This window comes from Melospiza georgiana, chromosome 18 (genome assembly GCF_028018845.1).
Source record: "Melospiza georgiana isolate bMelGeo1 chromosome 18, bMelGeo1.pri, whole genome shotgun sequence".
In the NCBI taxonomy this organism is placed as follows: domain Eukaryota; kingdom Metazoa; phylum Chordata; class Aves; order Passeriformes; family Passerellidae; genus Melospiza; species Melospiza georgiana.
In genome coordinates, this window is record NC_080447.1 from 8,519,022 (window position 1) to 8,537,286 (window position 18,265).

Consider the following 18,265-nt stretch of genomic DNA (forward strand, 5'->3'; position numbering starts at 1 on the left):
TCAGGCTTTCTGCTGACAAGTGGTGTTAGCAGCTTCTTGGAGGTCAGGTCCTTGCAGGAGATGGCTTGCAATCTGCATGTGATTAAATATGAATAATCCTTTCCCTGTTCAGCAAGGTAAGCACTGCTGAGAATCCCATTGAGTCTGATGTGAATTAAGCATGTGGTGTGGTATTTTCTTGGACAGGATGAGGTTGTGCACTGGCCTTGGTGATTGGGGAATCTGTAAGAGCCAGTGTTTGTTGTGAAGGTAATCATGGCCTCACACCACAGGGCGTACGTGTCTGCAGGCAGATGTGAAAGCCATGATGATTTGATGGAAAGGTATGAGGAGTTGCAGAGGTTAATCAGAAATCCAAATGCATTTATTTGTTTGCCGTGTTTGAAAGAATTTATCTTATCTTTACCATTCTAATAATGCTAATCTGAACATGAGTAGCTGCTCTGCAGTTGTGACCAGACTATGACTGTTCCTTCTCTTCATATGGTAATTCCTCCCCCTCCTTTACTGCCCTGTGTTAAAGGAGGGGGGGCCTTAGACTTGGCATGAGACCACTCCATGCCTATTTTAACTCTGTTGTGAAACCACATACAGTTCTGATCTCACCTGGGGGTGAGTTTTGCAATGCAAGTATGTTTGCTTTTAACCCTGGCAGAATAAAGATGCTTCAGTTTCCCAAAGGCTTCTTCTGCCAGCAGTTCAGCCACGAAGCCAGGGCTGTGTAGCTGCAGAGTGAGCCTTTGGATGGGGCTGGCAGCTGCCAGATTGCTGAGTCTCATTAAGCAAAAACCCATGTCACAAAGCACACAGAGAGCAAGTCTGGACAGGAGCACGTTTTATGCATAGCTGGAGGTGACTTCTTGCACAAAATGTTCACTCTTTTGAGTAATGTGGCTGCACCAGGTGTAAGGGAGAGCGCAGCTCTGGAGTACAGCTCCAGTGTTCCCTGCTTTCTGCGAAATTCTGGATGGAAATGAAAACAATATTGGTTTCTTTCCCTGCATCCTGTAAATACAGCTTTTGGACGTAAACTAGAGCAGGGCAAGTCTTCCTCTGTCTCTAGATAAAGCAAAAAAAAATCCTAGTGCCATTTGCTCAGCCCAGTCATTGAGGAGCAATAGATAATACACCCACCCCTCCCCCCAAAAAACCAACACAAACAAACAAACAAACAAAAACCACAAAAAAAAAAACAAACCAAAAACACCAACCAACCCCGTCTAAGCCCGGAGTGTCACTGCACTCAGAGCAGCCTTTTAATTTGAGAATGTTTTTGTTTCTCTTCCGCCTGCGCTGGGCGTTCACATGCGCTTCCTACCCCGGGAGTTCCTGGTCTCCTTTCCTCACTGAAACAGAAAGGATTCAAGCCAAGGGCCTGAGATGAGCAAACCCTCCCCCTTCCCTCCCCTCGGACGGTCGCCACGCTGTGTATCCTCCCTGACCGAGGGCTTTGGGCTGGTTCGGAGCTAGTCCTGGCCTAGGCGTGTCCGGAGGTGCTGATGCTGCTCAGGAGCGGGGGCATTGCCCACGTCCCTGCGGCCGGGCCGGCATCTCTCCGAACGCGCACGGAGGCGTTTCCCGGTGGATTCCCGGGAGCTGAGCAGCCCCCATTCCCGCCGCAGCGAGGGCCGGGCGGGGTCACGCCGCCGTTCACCCGCCGCTCTGCCGTCGTTCACCCGCTGCCCCGCGCCCCGCAGAGCCGCTCCCCACGTCCCCAGGGGCCGCCCCCGCCCCGCCCCGCGAGGATGTGACGCCGCCGGGGCCGCCCCTCGCGGGCGCGGCTCTGAAATAGGGCTCGGCCGCCGCCGCCGGGCAGCCGGAGCCGCGGAGCAGCGCGGCCATGCCCGCCCCCGCCGCGCCCCGCAGCCTGGCCGCTGCCGCCGCCCCCGCCGGCAAGGCCAAGCTCACGCACCCCGGCAAGGCCATCCTGGCAGGTAAGGGGCTCCCGGGGCTCTCCTGAGGACGGGGCTCGCCCCGCCGCTGCCAGCGTGGGCATCCGGCTGGGCGGAGGCTGCCGGGCCCGCCCCGGGGCGGTGGCGCTCCCGCAGGTGCTGCTCCATCCCGGGACTGCCGCCCCTCTACCGCTGCCCGCGGAAGGCGACCCCGCTGGACCGGGGTTTCCCTTCAGCCACAGCCGGGGAGCTCCCGCAGCTGCATCCCGAGCCTCGACACTGGCTGCGGGCTCCCGCTGTCCGCGGAGCCTCCAGCGTCTTGCCAGGCTGTTTGTGCACCCGGTGGTCCGGCCGGGAAGCTGCTGGCGGGCTCAGACATGACGCGGGTCGAGAGGCACTCGGGGGTTCAGCAGGAGGGAGCGGAACTGATGGGAGAGGCTGGTGGCAGCAAGGGCCCCACATGCTCCCCCGAGGGTGTTGAGGGACAGGGCTGGAGCAGCAGCAGTCGTTTGTCCCTGCCCCAGCTGTGTCCCACAGGCTGCGCTGAAACAGCTCCTCTAAAGGCTGCTGGGTCCCTCCTTTGTGCCTGAGCATCAGTCTCTTGGATCAGGGCGTGTTTTCCCGTCCAGTTCTGACCACTTCCATGGGATCAGAACAGTAAGTGCGCCGAGGGCAGCAGTAACTGCAGAGTTAACGCTCTGCCTCCTGCTTGTGGCTCTTTCGAGCTCTGAGCTGAATGGAGTCCAAGACAGTCGCAGGCTTGTTAAACTCCTTTGTAGCTGTTCATTAGCTCCCTGGTTTCTCCTGCCAGTGGCAGGACAATTCCCAGAGTGGAGATTAGCGTCTTTGTTTTGAAATGAGCCATCGTAGCCTCGACATGATTGGCATGTTTAGAGCTTTTGTGTTTTCCAGCCAATTCCCCCTCCTACGATTGTGCCTTTGTTTGTCTGTCCAACTCCCTGCTCCCCTCCAGGCTCCAGCCCCCGGTAGCGGCACCGGGGAGCCGCGGGGCCGTGCCCGCACGGGGAGCGGAGCCGCGGCCGCTCCGGCTCTGCCCCCGCCCCGCCGGGCGGCCTCCCTCGCAGCCCCGGGAGAACTGGCGGAGGTGGATGCGGCCGCTGGAGCGTGCAAAGGGTGCCGAAGCCTCCCGGTGTCACGTCTCCGGGAAGGGACTTTGCCGTCACTCGGCCGCCTGGCCAAAGGGCTGGGGCACAAGGAGGAGGCAGCCTCCAACGAGAGGGTGACTTCTCACTCAAGTGAGCCCTTCCGTGAGACCAGGCTCCTCCGGAGCTCTGTGCCCCTCTCTGCTGCCCCATCTCAAAATGGGTTGGTTTTTTTCAGGCCTCTTAACTTAAAGGCCTTTTAAATAGGATTTAATCCAATTTTAGGATGGGAAGGACAGGATGTTTCCTTTTTCCCCACCCTCCCAGTCTTTCCCAGCTTGCTGTCCATGTGCAATGAAAGCATCAGGTTGTCACTGCCTGGACCAATGTACCAGGATACTTTCATAGATCTTGTGTAGATCTGTAATCGGGATCATCAGCTTACCAGAATCAGCCTCCTGCGAGAGAGGTTGCAGCAGACTTGCAGAGGTAGAAGAAGGACTCTATTGAGATGCTGGTCTTCTCCTCACAGGCTGTAATCAGAGTAATTGGTTAATGGGCAGAAGTCCAGCCAAGCCTCTGTGGCATCTAATTGTATTAGAGAACCACAGAAATGGGAGAAAGCTGCTGTTAACTCCCTGTGCCCTGGTCTGCTCAGCCCTCCAGCCCCTGGCTGGGGGATGCAGTGCTGTTTGTGGCTGTCTCTGCTGACTTTAAGGGGTCTGCTGATGCTCTCAGAGTTTCTCATCTGACATCTGTCTGCACAACAGGGATGTATGCTCCATGTTCTGGTGAGCTGGAGGTGTTAAGATGGAACATTCCTGCTGTGCTTCATCAGCCTGTGCTGGTGGAGTTAAATAAGCCATCATCCCTCCCTGGGTGCGTATCTGCTCCCAGACCCTGTGGGTAATTGGGATCCTCTGCCAGGGAGGCACAGCTCCCTTGGCTGCCCAGACCTCAACTGGCTGGGGTTGGCTCTTTTCTGAAGAGATGCAAGTATCTGCCAAAAGCTCTTCTTCAATTGTCGCAACAGACAAAACGCAAGGTTAAAAATTAATTTGCTAATGGACCCTCCTTTGTCCAAGCAGCTGTTGTGTGCCAAGGCAGCCCTTCACCTTGCAGTGACAGTGCTGCTGTGGCCACGTGTGGCCTGAGCACATGAAGGCAGCTCGGGCTCTTCTGCTGGATAACAACCTGTTAGCAGGTGGGCCAGGAGCCCAGCTCTGTCCCTGGCCTCCCACAGCCAGCCTTCCTGTTTTGTGCTGTGGTTTCCAAACAGCCCACCAGACTCCTGTCCCTCCCACCAGCATCCTGAAGGGCTGGGTGCTGCTGGTCTACTGTGCTCCCAGCACAGGGCCACACTGCAGTGGGGAACTTGAAATAAAGGCAGTTAAGTGGTGAGACAGGAATGCTGGTGGCAGAGCTGGTGCCGGAGTCATCAGTCACCACTGGGAATCCTGAGTGCTCCTTCACTGGGTTTTTGGATGCCACGTTGGCAGCTCATTTTCGTGCTGTTGGGTCAGCTCAAGTCAGCCTGCAGTGTGGGCTATTTCCAGCCCAGCACAAATGATCTTTGCCTTGCACTCCTGCCCTCCTCTTGAGAACTTTGCTCATGGTTATTAGTGCTCATTTGATGAAAGGCTCTGCCTGCCCTCGCCAGAGTTAAGTACAGCCTTACTCTGTTTCTAGCCACCTTTGAAGCCTGGGGTCTGCTCCCTCCCACGGAGAAGCTCCCAGCTGCTCTCTGCATGGTATCTCTGCTCACCCGGGGGCTGTTGCACAGTTGCCGTTTCTACCTACACCTAATCCTGCCTGGCCGGGGAGGCAGAATGCCTGGATGTGTCCTACATGGTGCTGGATTTGGAAAGAGCTCACAGGGGTTGTACCTGCTGCCCTGGTGTTGAGTATCACTGGCCAATAACAGGGATGTGCACCAGGGTCCTAGGGGGGAGCATGGGCAGGGAAGAGGGTAGGACATGAAGCAGGGTTCAGCAAGGGAGCCTAGGCTCCAGAACAAAGCAGTAATTGGAGCTTCAGTTTCCTCTTCTTTGTTAATCCTTGATATTATCTTTCTTAGGAAATGCTGTACCTGCAGAGGAGAGGAGTCAGGGACTGGGTGTGAAAGCTGAGACTTGCCTTTTGCAGAGCAAGTCTCCTTCCCCAAAAGTCCTAAGTCCATCTGGATTTCCAGGGTCATTGCTCTCAGGAGAGGGTGTGAGGGAGGTTGTGCTGCTGTGAATGGCTGTGGTCCAGCACACTCCCTGGTTTTGAGATAGATGCCTGGTGCTCAGCTGAGCCTGGTGGAGGCCAAAGCACAGGTGGGGGGAAAGATTGGAGAGTGTGGAGGGAGCCAGTCCTGCCAGGTCTGCTGCCCCTCAGTGCATCCTCCTGGCTGTGGCTTCTCCCTGCAGTTGCCTCCTGTGGCTGTCATCTCTTTGGGGAGTGGGGCACAAGGACCATGCTAGCCTTGAGTGAGTCCCTGCCTGCCTGGGAGCCCTCATGGGCTGCAGTGGAAACCTGTAAGAGCCCCAAGGCTCCTGGTGGGAGGAGGATGTCAGCCCCAGGGCCAAGAAATCATCTTGGGGTGTCCCTTCAGTCTGAATAGATTCTCTTTGAGCTGGAGTTAACCCTGGGCTCTGAAATGTGAGTTTCTGAGATTTTCACATGCCTGATGTTCTGCTTGACATTCTGCAGGCAACCATTTTCTCTGGGTTGATGTAAATGATCGGAAGGAGTAGTCCGTCTTCCTGAGACGATGAGCACCATGAGCTGACAGCTTGGGGATGTTGCAGCATCTCATGGTGCTGTGTGGTGCATGCCAATGCAGCCTCCCTGCTCCTGCTTGTGCCCTGAGGTCTCAGGTCATCTCTTGACAGCAGAGATTGTTTTTTTTGGCCATCTCTTCTCCCTCTGTGCTCGGTACAGCGGTCACTCCCCCATGCTGGGGGCTGGGAGATCTGTCCCCAGGGAAGTCTCAATCCTGGCAGTGGCTTCTTTGTCCAGCTATGGGGCTGTACTGGGGGAGTCATCCAACAGCCCTGGGCTCTGACATCGGCTCCTTGTTGCATGTCTTAAGAGAGTTTTTGACACTTAAAGAGTTGGTATGGTGTTGTCAGCTCATGGTGACAAACCTGGGGCCTTGAGGTGTGCAGGGCAATGGGGAGAAGGTGACTTAAGCAGGATGAAGAACCTGACAGTCCCCAAAGGTGGAATCAGCACCAAAGGCAGAGGATGCTTTAACTGTGAGCATGGGGAAATGGCTTCTGCCATTATACTCGCAGCTGAGAAGTTTAAATTGCAATAATGATTAATTGTCATATTGAGAAGTAAATGCAAAGAGTGATGAATGAGTGAGTTGTGAAAGGACAACCTGTTCAAACAGGACAGTTCCTGTAAGATTCAGGACAAATGGTTTCATCCTATCCGTAGCATTATCTGCAGGACTGTTTGCACGGGGCTGTTTACCCTCAGTGGCACAGGGTACAGAGGGGCACCTCTCATGTTTGCCATTCTGTTTCACTGGGGGTTCAGACTGTCACCAGCCTGTCTGTAGCATGCTCCCATGGCCAAACCAGCTGTGAATGTCTGCTTACTGCTGGGCACACTGAACCCCTGTGCTCCACACTGGCCTTGCCCCTGTCAGATGGGAGGGAGACCTTCCTAACCCAGCATGGGGACAGTCACCCTCTGAGCCTGCTGACCTGTTGCATGCAGGACATGTTTTTTTCCCTTCTAACCAAAACACAGTTAAACTTCTGGCAGTCTGGTCTGGGGAGGCAGCCTTCCCCATGTCAGCACTGAGTCAGACTTTTGGTGGCAGAGCTGCCCCCGTGGTGGTTTTCCTCAAGGATGTGGCTGTGGATGGGTGGTGAAGGACTGTCCGTGGCCAAAGGAGGTGCCTGGGTGAGGACAGCAGTGCTGGAGCTCTGCTGAGAGCCAGCTGTCCTGGAGAGCTGCAGCCCCAGCAAGGCTCCTGCCTGCTCCTGAGCCCCCAGTTTCACAAGTGGTGGGAAGTGCTGGGAGGGTGGAGCTGTCGAACCCGTTTCACCGCTGCAGGCAGGCAGGGCAGGATTGCTCCACGGCAATGGATGGGTGAAGAGCAGCCTGGATGGCTGCCGGGGGGGTTGGTCCCTCCGTGAGGGGAGCAGGTGGCAGTCTGGGCTGCAGAGACCTGTCACAAGCTGCTGGTGGTATTTCTGCCTTCCTGGTTCATAGCAGCCTGATGGTCTTTGGTTCTTGGGTTTTTCTTCCTTATTTCCCCAGATCCAAAAGCTATATTAGCTAATTAAAAGGGCACCAAGTCCCCTTGTGAGAGTGCTGAAACTCTCAGCACTGCATGCAGGAGTTGGGCAGGATTGCACCCTGTGCCTGTAGTGGTCTGTGTCACCTGTGTCAGCTGCTCAGCTCACCCCATCCAGCTGCACCTGCTGCACGTGGGCTGGGAGCCCCCAAAATGGGGAACTCAGGGCTCAGCCTACACTGGAGCCTGTTTGTTCCTTCCCACCGTCCTCAGACACCCAGCTGACAGAATGGAGAAGCTCTTGGCACGGGCCCTGGGAGAGCTCTGCTGCTTTGCTTCCAGACCCTTAGGAATAATTTCCTCTGGCCTGAAAGGATCCTAACGAATCTGAAGTTAAAAGGTGCTTTTAATGTGGAAGTCAGGTGCTGATATGTCAGCATGTGAAATTACTCTTAAAATGGAGAGACTGAAATTGCTCCCCAGGTGCTCACTTCTCATCAGAGCTGCACAGAGACCTGCTGCTCCATCACTCTGCAGGAGCAGGATGCTTTTGCAGGCACAGCCACTTGCAGGAGTGGCAGAGAGGGCAGTGCCACCCCCTGCCTCCTAATGGCTCCCAGACAGGGCAGTGGGTGTTCATTGGGGCATTTGCCTCTGGGTAGGAGTTTGAGAGGGTGACAGTGCCAGTCCTGGCTGTGCAGCCTTGGTTTGTGTCGGTCCTGGGGCTCCGCTTGTCTTCTCCATCACAGCTGCATCCTCCTGCCTTCAGCACTGCCCTGGTCTGGAGCTGGGTCCCTGGGTCGGGGTGGCCAGAAGCTGCTCATGGACAGTGTGTGGAGCTGAACCTGTGTGTGCTGATGCCATCACATGTTGTGTGAGCGTTGCAGGGGCAGCACCCTCCCACTGTCCCCAAAAAACCCTCTTTTCCCTCCTGCCAGCTCTCCCCAGCCGTGCCCAAGGCTGCAGGCGTGTCCTCAAAGCACGGCCTCCCCGGGCCTCTCTGCCGGGGAAAGCTAAACTTTTACTAGGAAAATTCTGCCAGGGTATTTTTCCCTTCTCTCCCTCCCTGCTGAGCCTGCAACGTCAGGATAGCTGGCAGCTGGAGCCCTTGCAGGCTTGCTGCAGGCAGGGAGCCATTCCTGGTGCAGGGAGAGGGATCCCCCCTCCGGGGGCACCTTCCCTGGGGCCGGGCAGAGCGACCTTCCCTGAAGGACGTTCCCTGTGCTCTGGCTCCTGCATCCAGCCAGCAGCCAGAGCCTTGGCCTGGCATCTCAGCTGCCCCGAGTGCTCTTTCACCTCCTGAGTGCTGCTGTTCCTGCTGACTCCGTGGTGTTGCAAGAGCTGGAGCTGCTGTGTAAAGTCCGGGTAAACAGGTTGCAAAGTCCCTGCAGCTCTGGAGAGGAAGGGGATTGGACAAAGCTGCTGCTCGTGGGCAGTGGGGTGATTTATTTGCATAGAATGAGGTGTCTGCTGGGGTAAAACTGTATGGAGAGGAGATTACAGCAGAGCAGGACCCCTGATGGGTCTTGCTTCCAGGGGGCTGCAGGGCAGGTGGCCTGTGCCACCCTCTCTCTCTGTGGCCAAAAGAAAATGGAATAAAATTGCCACAAGTCATGGAGTGTGTCCCGAGTCCCTGCTCTCTGTGCACCTTCCCATGGGACTTTAGGCCAGAACAACACTGGGGAACAGGGAGGGGACCTGGCAGCTCAAGTGCCCTGTTCCTTCATCCTTGGCTCATTGCAGCCTCATTGCCCCAGAGACTGCCAGTTCCCAGGAACAGTGTGCTTTGCTGGGCTCCTGGGAATGGCTTTGCCCGTGGGATGCTGAGCAGAGCCTCTGCCTCCCCTGCATGCAAGTGTGACCACTGAGGCTGTAGCAGGCTGCAGGAGGTGCAGCATCTTTCCCTGTAGCATTTGGTGTGGCTGCCATGAGCTGAGGTTCTGGTTGTCCCTGGATTGCTGCTTGTCCTGGGTGCTTCCCTGCTCTCTGGCTTCTGGGTGTGCTGGGGGAGGAGCTGGTGCTGGGGGACGGAGAGAGAACAAATATTTATGGTGCTTTAAACATCCAGCACTTCAACTCTGCAGTGTGGGAGGGAGGGAAGTGGCCTTGGCAGCACTCGGGGTGTTTGTGTGGCTGTGGTGGCGCAAGGCTGGTGGCGCCGTGGTGTGTGACGGAGTGGAGAGGGGCCAGCTGGTGCTCAGCTTTTTGGGGACTGGACCCAGCTGGAGCACATTGCTCCTCATTGAGCTGCTCTCTGGGGCCTGCCAGCTGCTCCTGCAGGAGCTGTTTGTCTTTGCAGGAGAAATGAGTGTTCAGCCAGCCCCCTGCCATGGGACCAGCAGTGTCCATGGGACCAGTTACAAGGACAGGAGAGGGCTGAGGGGGCAGCAGGGGTGTGCTGGGGACCCTGGGGATGGTGGCTGTCCTCCTGTGCTGCCCCAGGGGAGCTGCTGGCTGGCTGTGGTGCTGTGGGCTGGCTCTGTGTTTCCTGCCGTGCCCCCAGAGCAGCGGGTGCATGGAGGCGTCAGGGCTGGCAGTGGTCACCCAGCACCGCCTCCTGAGGGGAGCCTGCCTGGGCTGGGCTGGGCTGGGCAGCTCCAGCCCCCTGAGAACACAGTGGGGAAGAAACAAGGAGCCTTTGTTTGCTGTGGCAGAGCTGGGCTGGCCTCACGCCCCATCCCCAGGGGCTGGGATGCGGCCCAGCTGGGCTGGCGTGTCCTTTCTTGGGCACTCAGTGCCACGGTGTCCCCATCCCTGCCGTGCCTGTGGGAGGAGTGGGATGCTCTGTGAGCAGAGCTGAGCTTTGCCTTGCCCCAGCTGTGTTGAGGCTGGCCTGGCTTCTTGGCTCCCTGGGTAAGAAGTGCAGCCTGGTGCTTTTTGTGCTTGGGGGGAAAACCAGCATAAGGCTGTTTAAAGATGTGTAGCTGCTGTGCTGCTGGGGACAGGGCTGAGAGGAGGCAGCAGTGCTCCTGAGGATGCCAATTGCCAGTGGCACAGACAGAGGGGAGCTGGCAACACCAGAGAGATCTCTTGCGTGTGTGAGGACCATGCAGAAGAAATATGACTTTGTGAGAAAGTCTGCTGGTCCAAGGAGTTGGTGCTGCTTGCTGTTGTCACAGGGAGTAGCCATGGGCCGCGGTGTCCCCTATCAGCATCCCTTCATGGGGGTACTTTGGGGGGCTGCTGATAAGCAGAACTGTGCCACGTGGCACCAGCCTGTGCTTCACTGCAGAGCAGGATAACAACCACTGCACCCAGTCCCAGCCTCTCCTGCAGAGGCAGTGTGTTCCCTGCTGGGGTGTCCCCTGGGCCCTGATGGGCCCCAAGCCTGGCAGTGGGGGCACAGGCCTGCTGAGTCACACCAAGGACATGGCCAGGCTGGAGGAACCACTGGAGGCTGTACAGGAGACTGGGAGCCCCAGCTGGGAGCTGACCACACACTGCACCCCAGCCTGTGGGCTGGAGCATGGTTCACCTTCCCTGGGCAAAGAGCAGGGAGATCCTCAGGATGGTGCTGACCCCAGTGGCAGCGCCCTGTGCCCTGTCCTGGGCGGAGCAGGGTTGGTCCTGTGAGACCTGAGGGAGTGCTCAGCCCTGTGCTTCCTCCTGGTGCCCTGTGAGACCTGAGGGAGTGCTCAGCCCTGTGCTTCCTCCTGGTGCCCTGTGAGACCTGAGGGAGCTCAGCCCGGTGGTTCCCCCCAGTGCTGCCGGCACAAAGGGCTCCTGCTGCTCGGTGGGACCTGGCCACACTTTGATGCTCTGTGATCCATCGTGGCCGGATGGGCCGAGCCCAGCTCCCCCAGCACAGCTGGGTCCAGCTGCAATGGCTCCAGCCATGCTGAGGGGAGCCCCAGAGCTGAGAGCCAGCATCCCTTGCCGCCCAGGCCATCAGGAAAGACTGCAGCCATTGTAATCAGTGCCCAGCAGCCACCACTGTGGGAGCCCAGAGCAGCCAGACAGGCTTGATGATAATTGTGCTTCCTGCCAGCACAGCCAGGTCTGCAAATGAGCTCCTGCTGGTGTGGGCAGTGGTGCTGTGCCTGCCTCAGCACCGCTGGGTTTGTACATCCCTGTGCTGGCAGCTCACCTGGAGGTGCGAGGCTCCAGAGAGGGAGAGGTGCCTTTGAGGGGCAGCACACCAATTAGGCAGCCATGGGTGTGGTGTTTTGCCCTGCTTTCCCACCCCTTTGCCCAGTGTCCTTGACAGCTCTTGCCATGGCAGGGCAATGATGCCCATTCAAGGCACCAGGTTGGCACAGGGCCCTGCTGCTGCGTGCAGTCCTCAGGGTTTTGGTGAGGACAGGGATATCGTGTCCCAGCCCAGACCTGGCTGCCAGAGGTGCCAGGCTCAGCTGTCATGGAGCTGGGAGCAGCCATGTGGCCGTGAATGGGCACAATGCTGCTCCTGCCTCAGTGTCCCTTCCTCTCCCATGCAGGTGGCCTGGCTGGAGGGATCGAGATCTGCATCACATTCCCCACCGAGTATGTGAAGACGCAGCTGCAGCTGGACGAGAAGGCAAACCCTCCCCGCTACAAGGGCATTGGTGAGCAGCCCCTCTCTGGGTTTGGGGCTCCTGGGGAGCCTGGCTGGTGCTGGAGGTGTGGCAGGGTGGTGCTGGGTTGTCCTCGGCGTGGTGGTGACAGCGGCACCGCTGTGCTCTGCCGCAGGGGACTGTGTGAAGCAGACTGTCCGCGACCATGGCGTCCGGGGGCTCTACCGGGGGCTCAGCTCGCTGTTGTACGGCTCCATCCCCAAGGCTGCTGTCAGGTACGTGCCCCCATGGCAAGGGGTGAGTGGGGGGGGACCCCCAACAGCAGCAAACAAGGAGGTGGCTTTGCCCTTGGTGTCTCCGTTGGTGTTTTACCAAAGCCATGTGGTCTCCCAGGCAGGGAGGGTCCTCTCAGAGGGTGTGCAGCTGCTCCTGGACCCAGAGCAGGGGGGTGCAGACCCCTGTCTAGGTGCCCAGGGGTTGGCACAGTGGCTCCTTTGCAGGTTCGGGACATTTGAGTTCCTCAGCAACCGGATGAGAGACGAGCAGGGGCGGCTGGACAGCACGCGGGGCTTCATCTGCGGGCTGGGGGCTGGCATGGCTGAGGCTGTGGCCGTGGTCTGCCCCATGGAGACTGTGAAGGTGGGTGGCTGTGCCTGCCACTGTCCCCTGCCTTGGCACCCCTCGCTGGGCTGGGCTGGGAGGGGACAAAACCCAGGGATGCCCTACTTTTGGGGACCTGAGGGCTGTGTGCATTTGCCCAAGACAGTTTTGTAGGGGCGGGTCTGATGCTGGAAAGCCCTGTGGAGATCAAGTCAGGTGGCCCTGGCCCCTTCTCCACTCCAGGGAGGAGCCCCCCACCCAGAAACCATCTTGTCACCCATTTTATGAGTGTAAGGCCCACATGGCTGCTTGCAGGAGTAGTTTCCCATGTTTTCCTCTGCGAAATGCACTGATGGCCACGGGCACAGCCTTCCCTGTGATCTCTCCCAGAGCTGTATGGGTTGGCTCTGGTCTTGGGACTGTCCCTGGAACAAGGCAGGAGGTGGCTGCCAGCCCGTGGAGCCATCACATCTGCATTACCTCAGCCAGGACAAGCACATCATCTCCTTGTAGGTGAAGTTTATCCATGACCAGAGCTCTCCCAACCCCAAATACCGTGGTTTCTTCCATGGCGTCCGGGAGATCGTTCGGGAACAGGGTGAGTCCCAGGAAAGTGGCACCCTGACTCCCTGAGTACTGCCATACTGTGGGGACAGGGTGGGAGGTGGTGGATGGGCACAGGCTGGGACAGGTGGCTTGGGGAGAATTTTCTCTGACACTTGAGGCTGGTCTCCCCTCCAACACACTCTCCTTGCAGGACTGAAGGGGACCTACCAGGGCCTAACTGCAACCGTCCTCAAGCAAGGATCAAACCAGGCCATCCGCTTCTTTGTCATGACCTCCCTCAGGAACTGGTACAAAGGTATGGTGCCCTTGGCCCCCCAGGCCACCCTGGCTGTGCCTCTGGCTCCCCAGCCACCCCTGGGAGCTGGGATGGTCTTACCTTCCACACACCCCCTATTTCTCATGGCTCAGTCACCTGGAATGGAGGAAAATGAATACTGGGGTGGGGTGGCACCAGCTTGTGGGGCTGATGGATCCTAGTGCTGGAGCATCACTTTCCCACCCACCCTGAGCCCCACAGTGTGGTGTGGGCTCTGTGGGGCAGGTGCTGCTGGACAGTCCCCAGCTCAGCACTGCCTCCTGACCACAAGCAGCCAGACCTGGGACCTTCCTTCCATGCTCCCTCAGGAATGTACGTGGGAATCCCACCACTGCTCTGCCCTGACCCTCTCTTCCTTCCTAGGGGACAATCCCAACAAGGCCATTAACCCCTTCATAACAGGGGTGTTTGGAGCCATTGCTGGAGCTGCCAGTGTCTTTGGCAACACTCCCTTGGATGTAGTGAAGACCAGGATGCAGGTACAGTGCCAGGGCCTGGTGTGGGACTGCTCTGCCTGCAGCAGGCTGGGGGCACCCCCTGCCTGGGAGCTGTTTGCTGCAGTCCCTGGGGCAGGCACACAGTGCCATGAGATTTGGTTTGGGAGATGTCTGGGATTGCTCCTGAGCCATGGGGAGAGTTTGCACCGAGGTGAGGACATCCCTGTGGGGACTGATGTCCTGCAGCAGTGGAGAGAGATCAATTCCTCATGGCACACCTCTGCCTCTCCCCAGAAATCCCCCAGATGCATCCCTGGCTCTTGCCTCTGATCCTGCTTTTCCCTTCCCACAGGGGCTGGAAGCGCACAAGTACAAGAACACCTGGGACTGCGCCTACCAGATCATGAAACACGAAGGGCCCCTGGCGTAAGCTCTGCACGGGGGGTGGCTGGTGGGGAGGATGGGCAGGGAAGGAGCTGTGAGGGGACCCAGCCCCACGGCCCCCCTCTCTATTCCTGGCAGGTTTTACAAGGGTACAGTGCCTCGCTTGGGCCGTGTGTGTCTTGACGTGGCCATCGTCTTCATCATCTACGATGAGGTGGTCAAACTCCTTGACAAGGTGTGGAAAACGGACTGAGGGGCCGGGCCAGGCAGCGCCCACCTCCTGTGCCCCGCAGGGCTTCAGCTGGAGAGCAGAGACCAAACCCACACCCACCTGAGGCACTGCTGGGGCCAGGTCTGCCCTGCACACCCCAAACCTGGCCACCTTTATCTTTAGGAACAGGCTCTGGAGCAGGTTAAGTTACTAGTTGTGTGCTGAAAGGAGCAGGGACGGAGCTGCATCCCACCATCCCAACCCCTAGCATCCCTGTCATGCCCACCCCAATCTCCTGGTGACACTTTCCCCCAGCCCCACATGAGCTATGTGTACTGGTTAACCAGACTGAGATGTCCCCTTAACAGTGGCCTTGGGGCTCCCAGCAGCCGGGAACTCCTGACTGCCTCAGGAGCAGCTCTTTTGGGGGTGCTGAGAGCCCCCTCAAGCCATGTGGGTGCAATGCCAAACTGTACATCACAAGCTGACAATGGGGCAGGGTCATGATATCATGGCAGGGTCACAGCTGCTCTTGGAGGGGGCCCAGCAGCCCTGCACCCCCTGGGATGGGAGAGCAGTGACCCCAAGCTCCCTCCTCCCTCCCTGCCAGCACCAAGACCACCGGTGTGCAACATCCCATCCCATCCCATCCCGGGGATCCTGCTCAGCCCCGCGCTGCTGAGCAGCAGTTGCCCAAAATTGCACATGCACCAGGCCTTTAGTTCTGCTCACTGTGGGCTGGGCTTGGGGTGAGCCGGGTGCCCCCTCAGCTGCCGTTTACAGCCGAGCCGTGCATGCGAGCCGGGGCAGGAGGTGCAGCCCCAGCCGCAGCCTTGGCCCCTCGGCCAGGGGTGCAAACCCCTTTCTTCTGCCACATTCCCCGCATCCGCCCTCCCGCCGCGTTCTGTGGTGCCGTAGGTGATCCCGTAGCTTTTGGAGCTTTAGAGCTTCACGCTGACTCACTAACACCCATGGCCGTGGGGCTGGAGCTCTGCCCTGCCCGTGCCAGGCTGGCCCCACTGGATTTGTGCCAAATTTCTCCCTGAGGGAGCTGGGGGTGCAAGAGCCAGGGCTCAACCCATCCCTCCGCCCCCTTGTAGCCAGCGATGAGCTCAGCCTTAACACTGGAGGGTGAAGGAGGAAAGCCTGGGCACGGTTTACCTGCGGCTTTTGGCTCTGAAGCCAGTGAGGGTTGCATTAGTTTTTTTTTTTATTGTTATTCTGTTTTACATTCGCAGTTTGAATAAAATCAGTCTGGCTTTAGCGGCTGCGTTGGCGTCCGGGCTGTGCTGAATGGGCAGCGAGTGGGGGACGGGGCTCTCCTTCATGCCAAGATGGTGCTCCTGGCGGGGGGAGCATCAGCTCCAGCCCAGCGGTGCCCAGTCACAGATGCTCCCAGGCAGGGTTGTGTTGTTCCGTTCATGGTGCTTTATTAATAATCCTGGTTAATTGTATGAAGTCCTTGCCCTGCCATGGAGCCGAGGGGCGGTGGAGCAGAAGGGAACGGGCTTTGTCCCCCCGCCCAGCCCGGGGGCGGTGCGGCAGGGCCGAGCTCCCACCCGCACAGCCCTCGCTCCTCAGGCAGTGTCGGCTGGAGCGGGGCAGAGCCCTCGTCCCGCGGGGCTCGCAGGCTGCCGGGGCCATGCGGGGCCCGCTGCTCTGGGCGGGCTGGCTGCTGGCCACCGGCTGCCTGCTGGGAGCCACGGGCAGCTGCCGGCACCGCTGCTGCCCCGGCAGGAACAACGCGTGCTGGGCCCCCGGCGCCCGCCGGGCTCGCTGCTACTGCGACTCGTACTGCCAGCGGACCGGAGACTGCTGCCAGGACTACCCCACCTCGTGCCGCCGTGCCGGTGAGTGCCCAAGGGGATGGATGGCACCGGCCCGACCGCGGCTGGGGACACCGGCCTGTGCTGCCGTGCTCGGCAAGTGTTTGCTGGTACCTGGTAGCCCCGTACTCTGAGTGATAACGGGATGTGTGTGGGGATGCTGGCTGCGCTGGATTTGTAGCAATGTCCCAGTTGTCCCCTTTTTGCCGCGCTGAATGTCTGGCTGTCCCCAGTGCAATGAAAGAGCTCGAAGGAGTGGCCTCTGCTCTGCAGCTGATGGTAGCGCTGTCTCTGCAAGCCTGAGGGGTCTGCGTGGGAACCCAGCAGGACAAACCCCGGTGTCACCTCTGCTACTGTCACAAGCAGTGCCTGCACGGGGACGAGAAAATGGGGGGCTGCACTGAGGGTGCCAAATATGGCTTGGGGAGTGCAGAACCAGCTTGCCCGGGGGACCCAAATCTGGGTAGGCAGGCTCCGGCCACGGCCCCCTGGACAATTGCAGCAGTCAGCCCTTCCTAATCTCCGCGGAGATTAGCAGGGTCCCAGCTCAGCGCGATGCACACAGCGATAAAGTCCTGCAGAAGCAGCTCACAAAGCCCTGCACCGGCAGGGGTCAGGGGAGAGGGGCTGCTGGCCCTTGTACTTCTTCCCCTCTCCCCATCCCCTGTGCTGCATCTCCCCAGCTCTGCTCTTTCTGTTGTTCATGACACTGAAACTCTTTGTTTTGCCTCTCCTCGGTCCCTGGTAGCGGTGGGCTGTGCCGTGGGGCCCTGGGGGCCGTGGAGCGGGTGCAGCTCCCCGTGCGGGGCTGGCAGCAGGGCCCGCAGACGCCAGGTCACGGTGCCGCCCCGGCACGGCGGGGATCCCTGTCCGGACCTCAAGCAGCGCCGCGGCTGCCTGGGGCAGCACCCGACCTGCGGCACGGCCCAAGGTAACGGGGTGCCTGCTGCCCTCCTGCTGCTGTCCCCGAGCGCTGCCGCCCCGGGGCATCTTTAATCACCCCCCTGCCCCTCACAGCTGCTCTTGTGCCAGAGGTAGCCAAGATTCTCCCCAACTCCTTCAGCCAGGACTTCAGAGATCCCTGGCGAAGAGCTGGGCTGCCACCGCCGGAGGACCCCTCTGGGTACGTGTGGGGTCGGGGCCCCTCTGTAACCCCCGTCCCCTAAGCCGGGACCCCTCCTGTACCCTCTGCAGCCATGGCCTCTTTGCACCTCCAGACCCAGGGCCTTTTTGCTTCCCCCAGCCATTGCTTTTCTCCCTGCCCCAAACCACGGCCCCGTTGCACCCCCATACAAAACCATTGCCCTCTGCACGCCCCACAGAACCACCATCCTTCCCGCCCTCCAACCCCGGGTCCCTCTGTACCCCCCAGATCCATCACCCTTCCCACCTCCCCAACCGAGCCCCCTCTGCCACCCCCCAAACCCACATCCTCTTTATACCCCAATCCATCAAGAACCCACCCCAATCTCTGCCCTACCTCCCGACCACCATTTTCCCTCTTTTCTCCTCCCCAGCTCCCCCCTGCCCAGCTCCTGCGGCTTTTTCCGCCTGACCCAGGTGGGGCTCCCGTGCCGCGGGCGCGCCTGGAGCCGCCGGCTGCAGCGGGACAGGCAGGTGTGTGTGGAATGCCGGGGCAATCTGCCCCACCGCCGTCCCCACTGCACCGGACACGGCCTGCAGGGAGCCAGGTATGTGCTAATCTGTGCCATCCCCACCGTGGGATCTCTCCTGGAACATCTCTCCCTGTCTCTAAGGCATTATCCCTTTATATTCTAATTATAATATTTGTACACAAGGCTGTAATTATGTTAAAATATGCCACAATGTTATAGCATACCATTATATTACTAAATGAATCAATAATATGTCCTATAAACAGAGATTATAATATAAAATTAAACATATTTAAATAGAATAGAGTATCTCTGTTAGAAGGGACAGACAATGATAATCTAGACCAACTGCTGTTATTATATATGTAATATAAACCCATATATAAAACTATATTTGATTTTTTAAAATTTTATTTATTAATGGCACACCCTAGTTCTGACTGCTTTTCCCTTCCAGGACATTTTGGGTGGCTGCTTCTGTGGTGGGGTGCCAGGGCTCATGGGTGCAGGAGGGCCTGCAGGAGGGCTGTGTCTGCTCCCCTCCAGCTCTCATCTTTGTGTAGGGAAGGTGAGCGGCACC

The 18,265-nt window shown here is 58.6% G+C and overlaps 2 protein-coding genes across 2 annotated transcripts; both read left to right on the top strand.

The window, feature by feature from the left end:
- Nucleotides 1–1,840: 1,840 nt before the first annotated feature.
- On the top strand, nucleotides 1,841–15,511 carry SLC25A1 (solute carrier family 25 member 1). Its single transcript, XM_058037002.1, has 9 exons — nucleotides 1,841–1,934; nucleotides 11,672–11,779; nucleotides 11,904–12,003; nucleotides 12,229–12,367; nucleotides 12,842–12,926; nucleotides 13,086–13,190; nucleotides 13,575–13,690; nucleotides 14,001–14,074; nucleotides 14,171–15,511. The coding sequence occupies exons 1-9, from the start codon at nucleotides 1,841–1,843 to the stop codon at nucleotides 14,283–14,285; spliced, it is 936 nt and encodes a 311-aa protein (XP_057892985.1). The 3' UTR covers nucleotides 14,286–15,511.
- Nucleotides 15,512–15,885: 374 nt separating this feature from the next.
- Nucleotides 15,886–18,264, top strand: LOC131091103 (somatomedin-B and thrombospondin type-1 domain-containing protein-like). The gene is made up of 5 exons (XM_058036981.1): nucleotides 15,886–16,093; nucleotides 16,818–17,000; nucleotides 17,102–17,192; nucleotides 17,587–17,760; nucleotides 18,143–18,264. Exons 1-5 carry the CDS (start codon nucleotides 15,886–15,888, stop codon nucleotides 18,246–18,248), a joined length of 762 nt encoding a protein of 253 aa, XP_057892964.1. The 3' UTR covers nucleotides 18,249–18,264.
- The last annotated feature ends 1 nt before the right edge of the window (nucleotide 18,265 follows it).

Coding starts and splice junctions, on each gene's coding strand:
- SLC25A1 (XM_058037002.1), top strand. CDS start 1,841: ATGCCCGCCCCCGCCGCGCCCCGCAGCCTGGCCGCTGCCGCCGCCCCC. Junction 12,368..12,841: donor GCCCCATGGAGACTGTGAAG/GTGGGTGGCTGT, acceptor ATCTCCTTGTAG/GTGAAGTTTATCCATGACCA. Junction 14,075..14,170: donor AAACACGAAGGGCCCCTGGC/GTAAGCTCTGCA, acceptor TATTCCTGGCAG/GTTTTACAAGGGTACAGTGC.
- LOC131091103 (XM_058036981.1), top strand. CDS start 15,886: ATGCGGGGCCCGCTGCTCTGGGCGGGCTGGCTGCTGGCCACCGGCTGC. Junction 16,094..16,817: donor CACCTCGTGCCGCCGTGCCG/GTGAGTGCCCAA, acceptor GGTCCCTGGTAG/CGGTGGGCTGTGCCGTGGGG. Junction 17,001..17,101: donor GACCTGCGGCACGGCCCAAG/GTAACGGGGTGC, acceptor CTCTTGTGCCAG/AGGTAGCCAAGATTCTCCCC.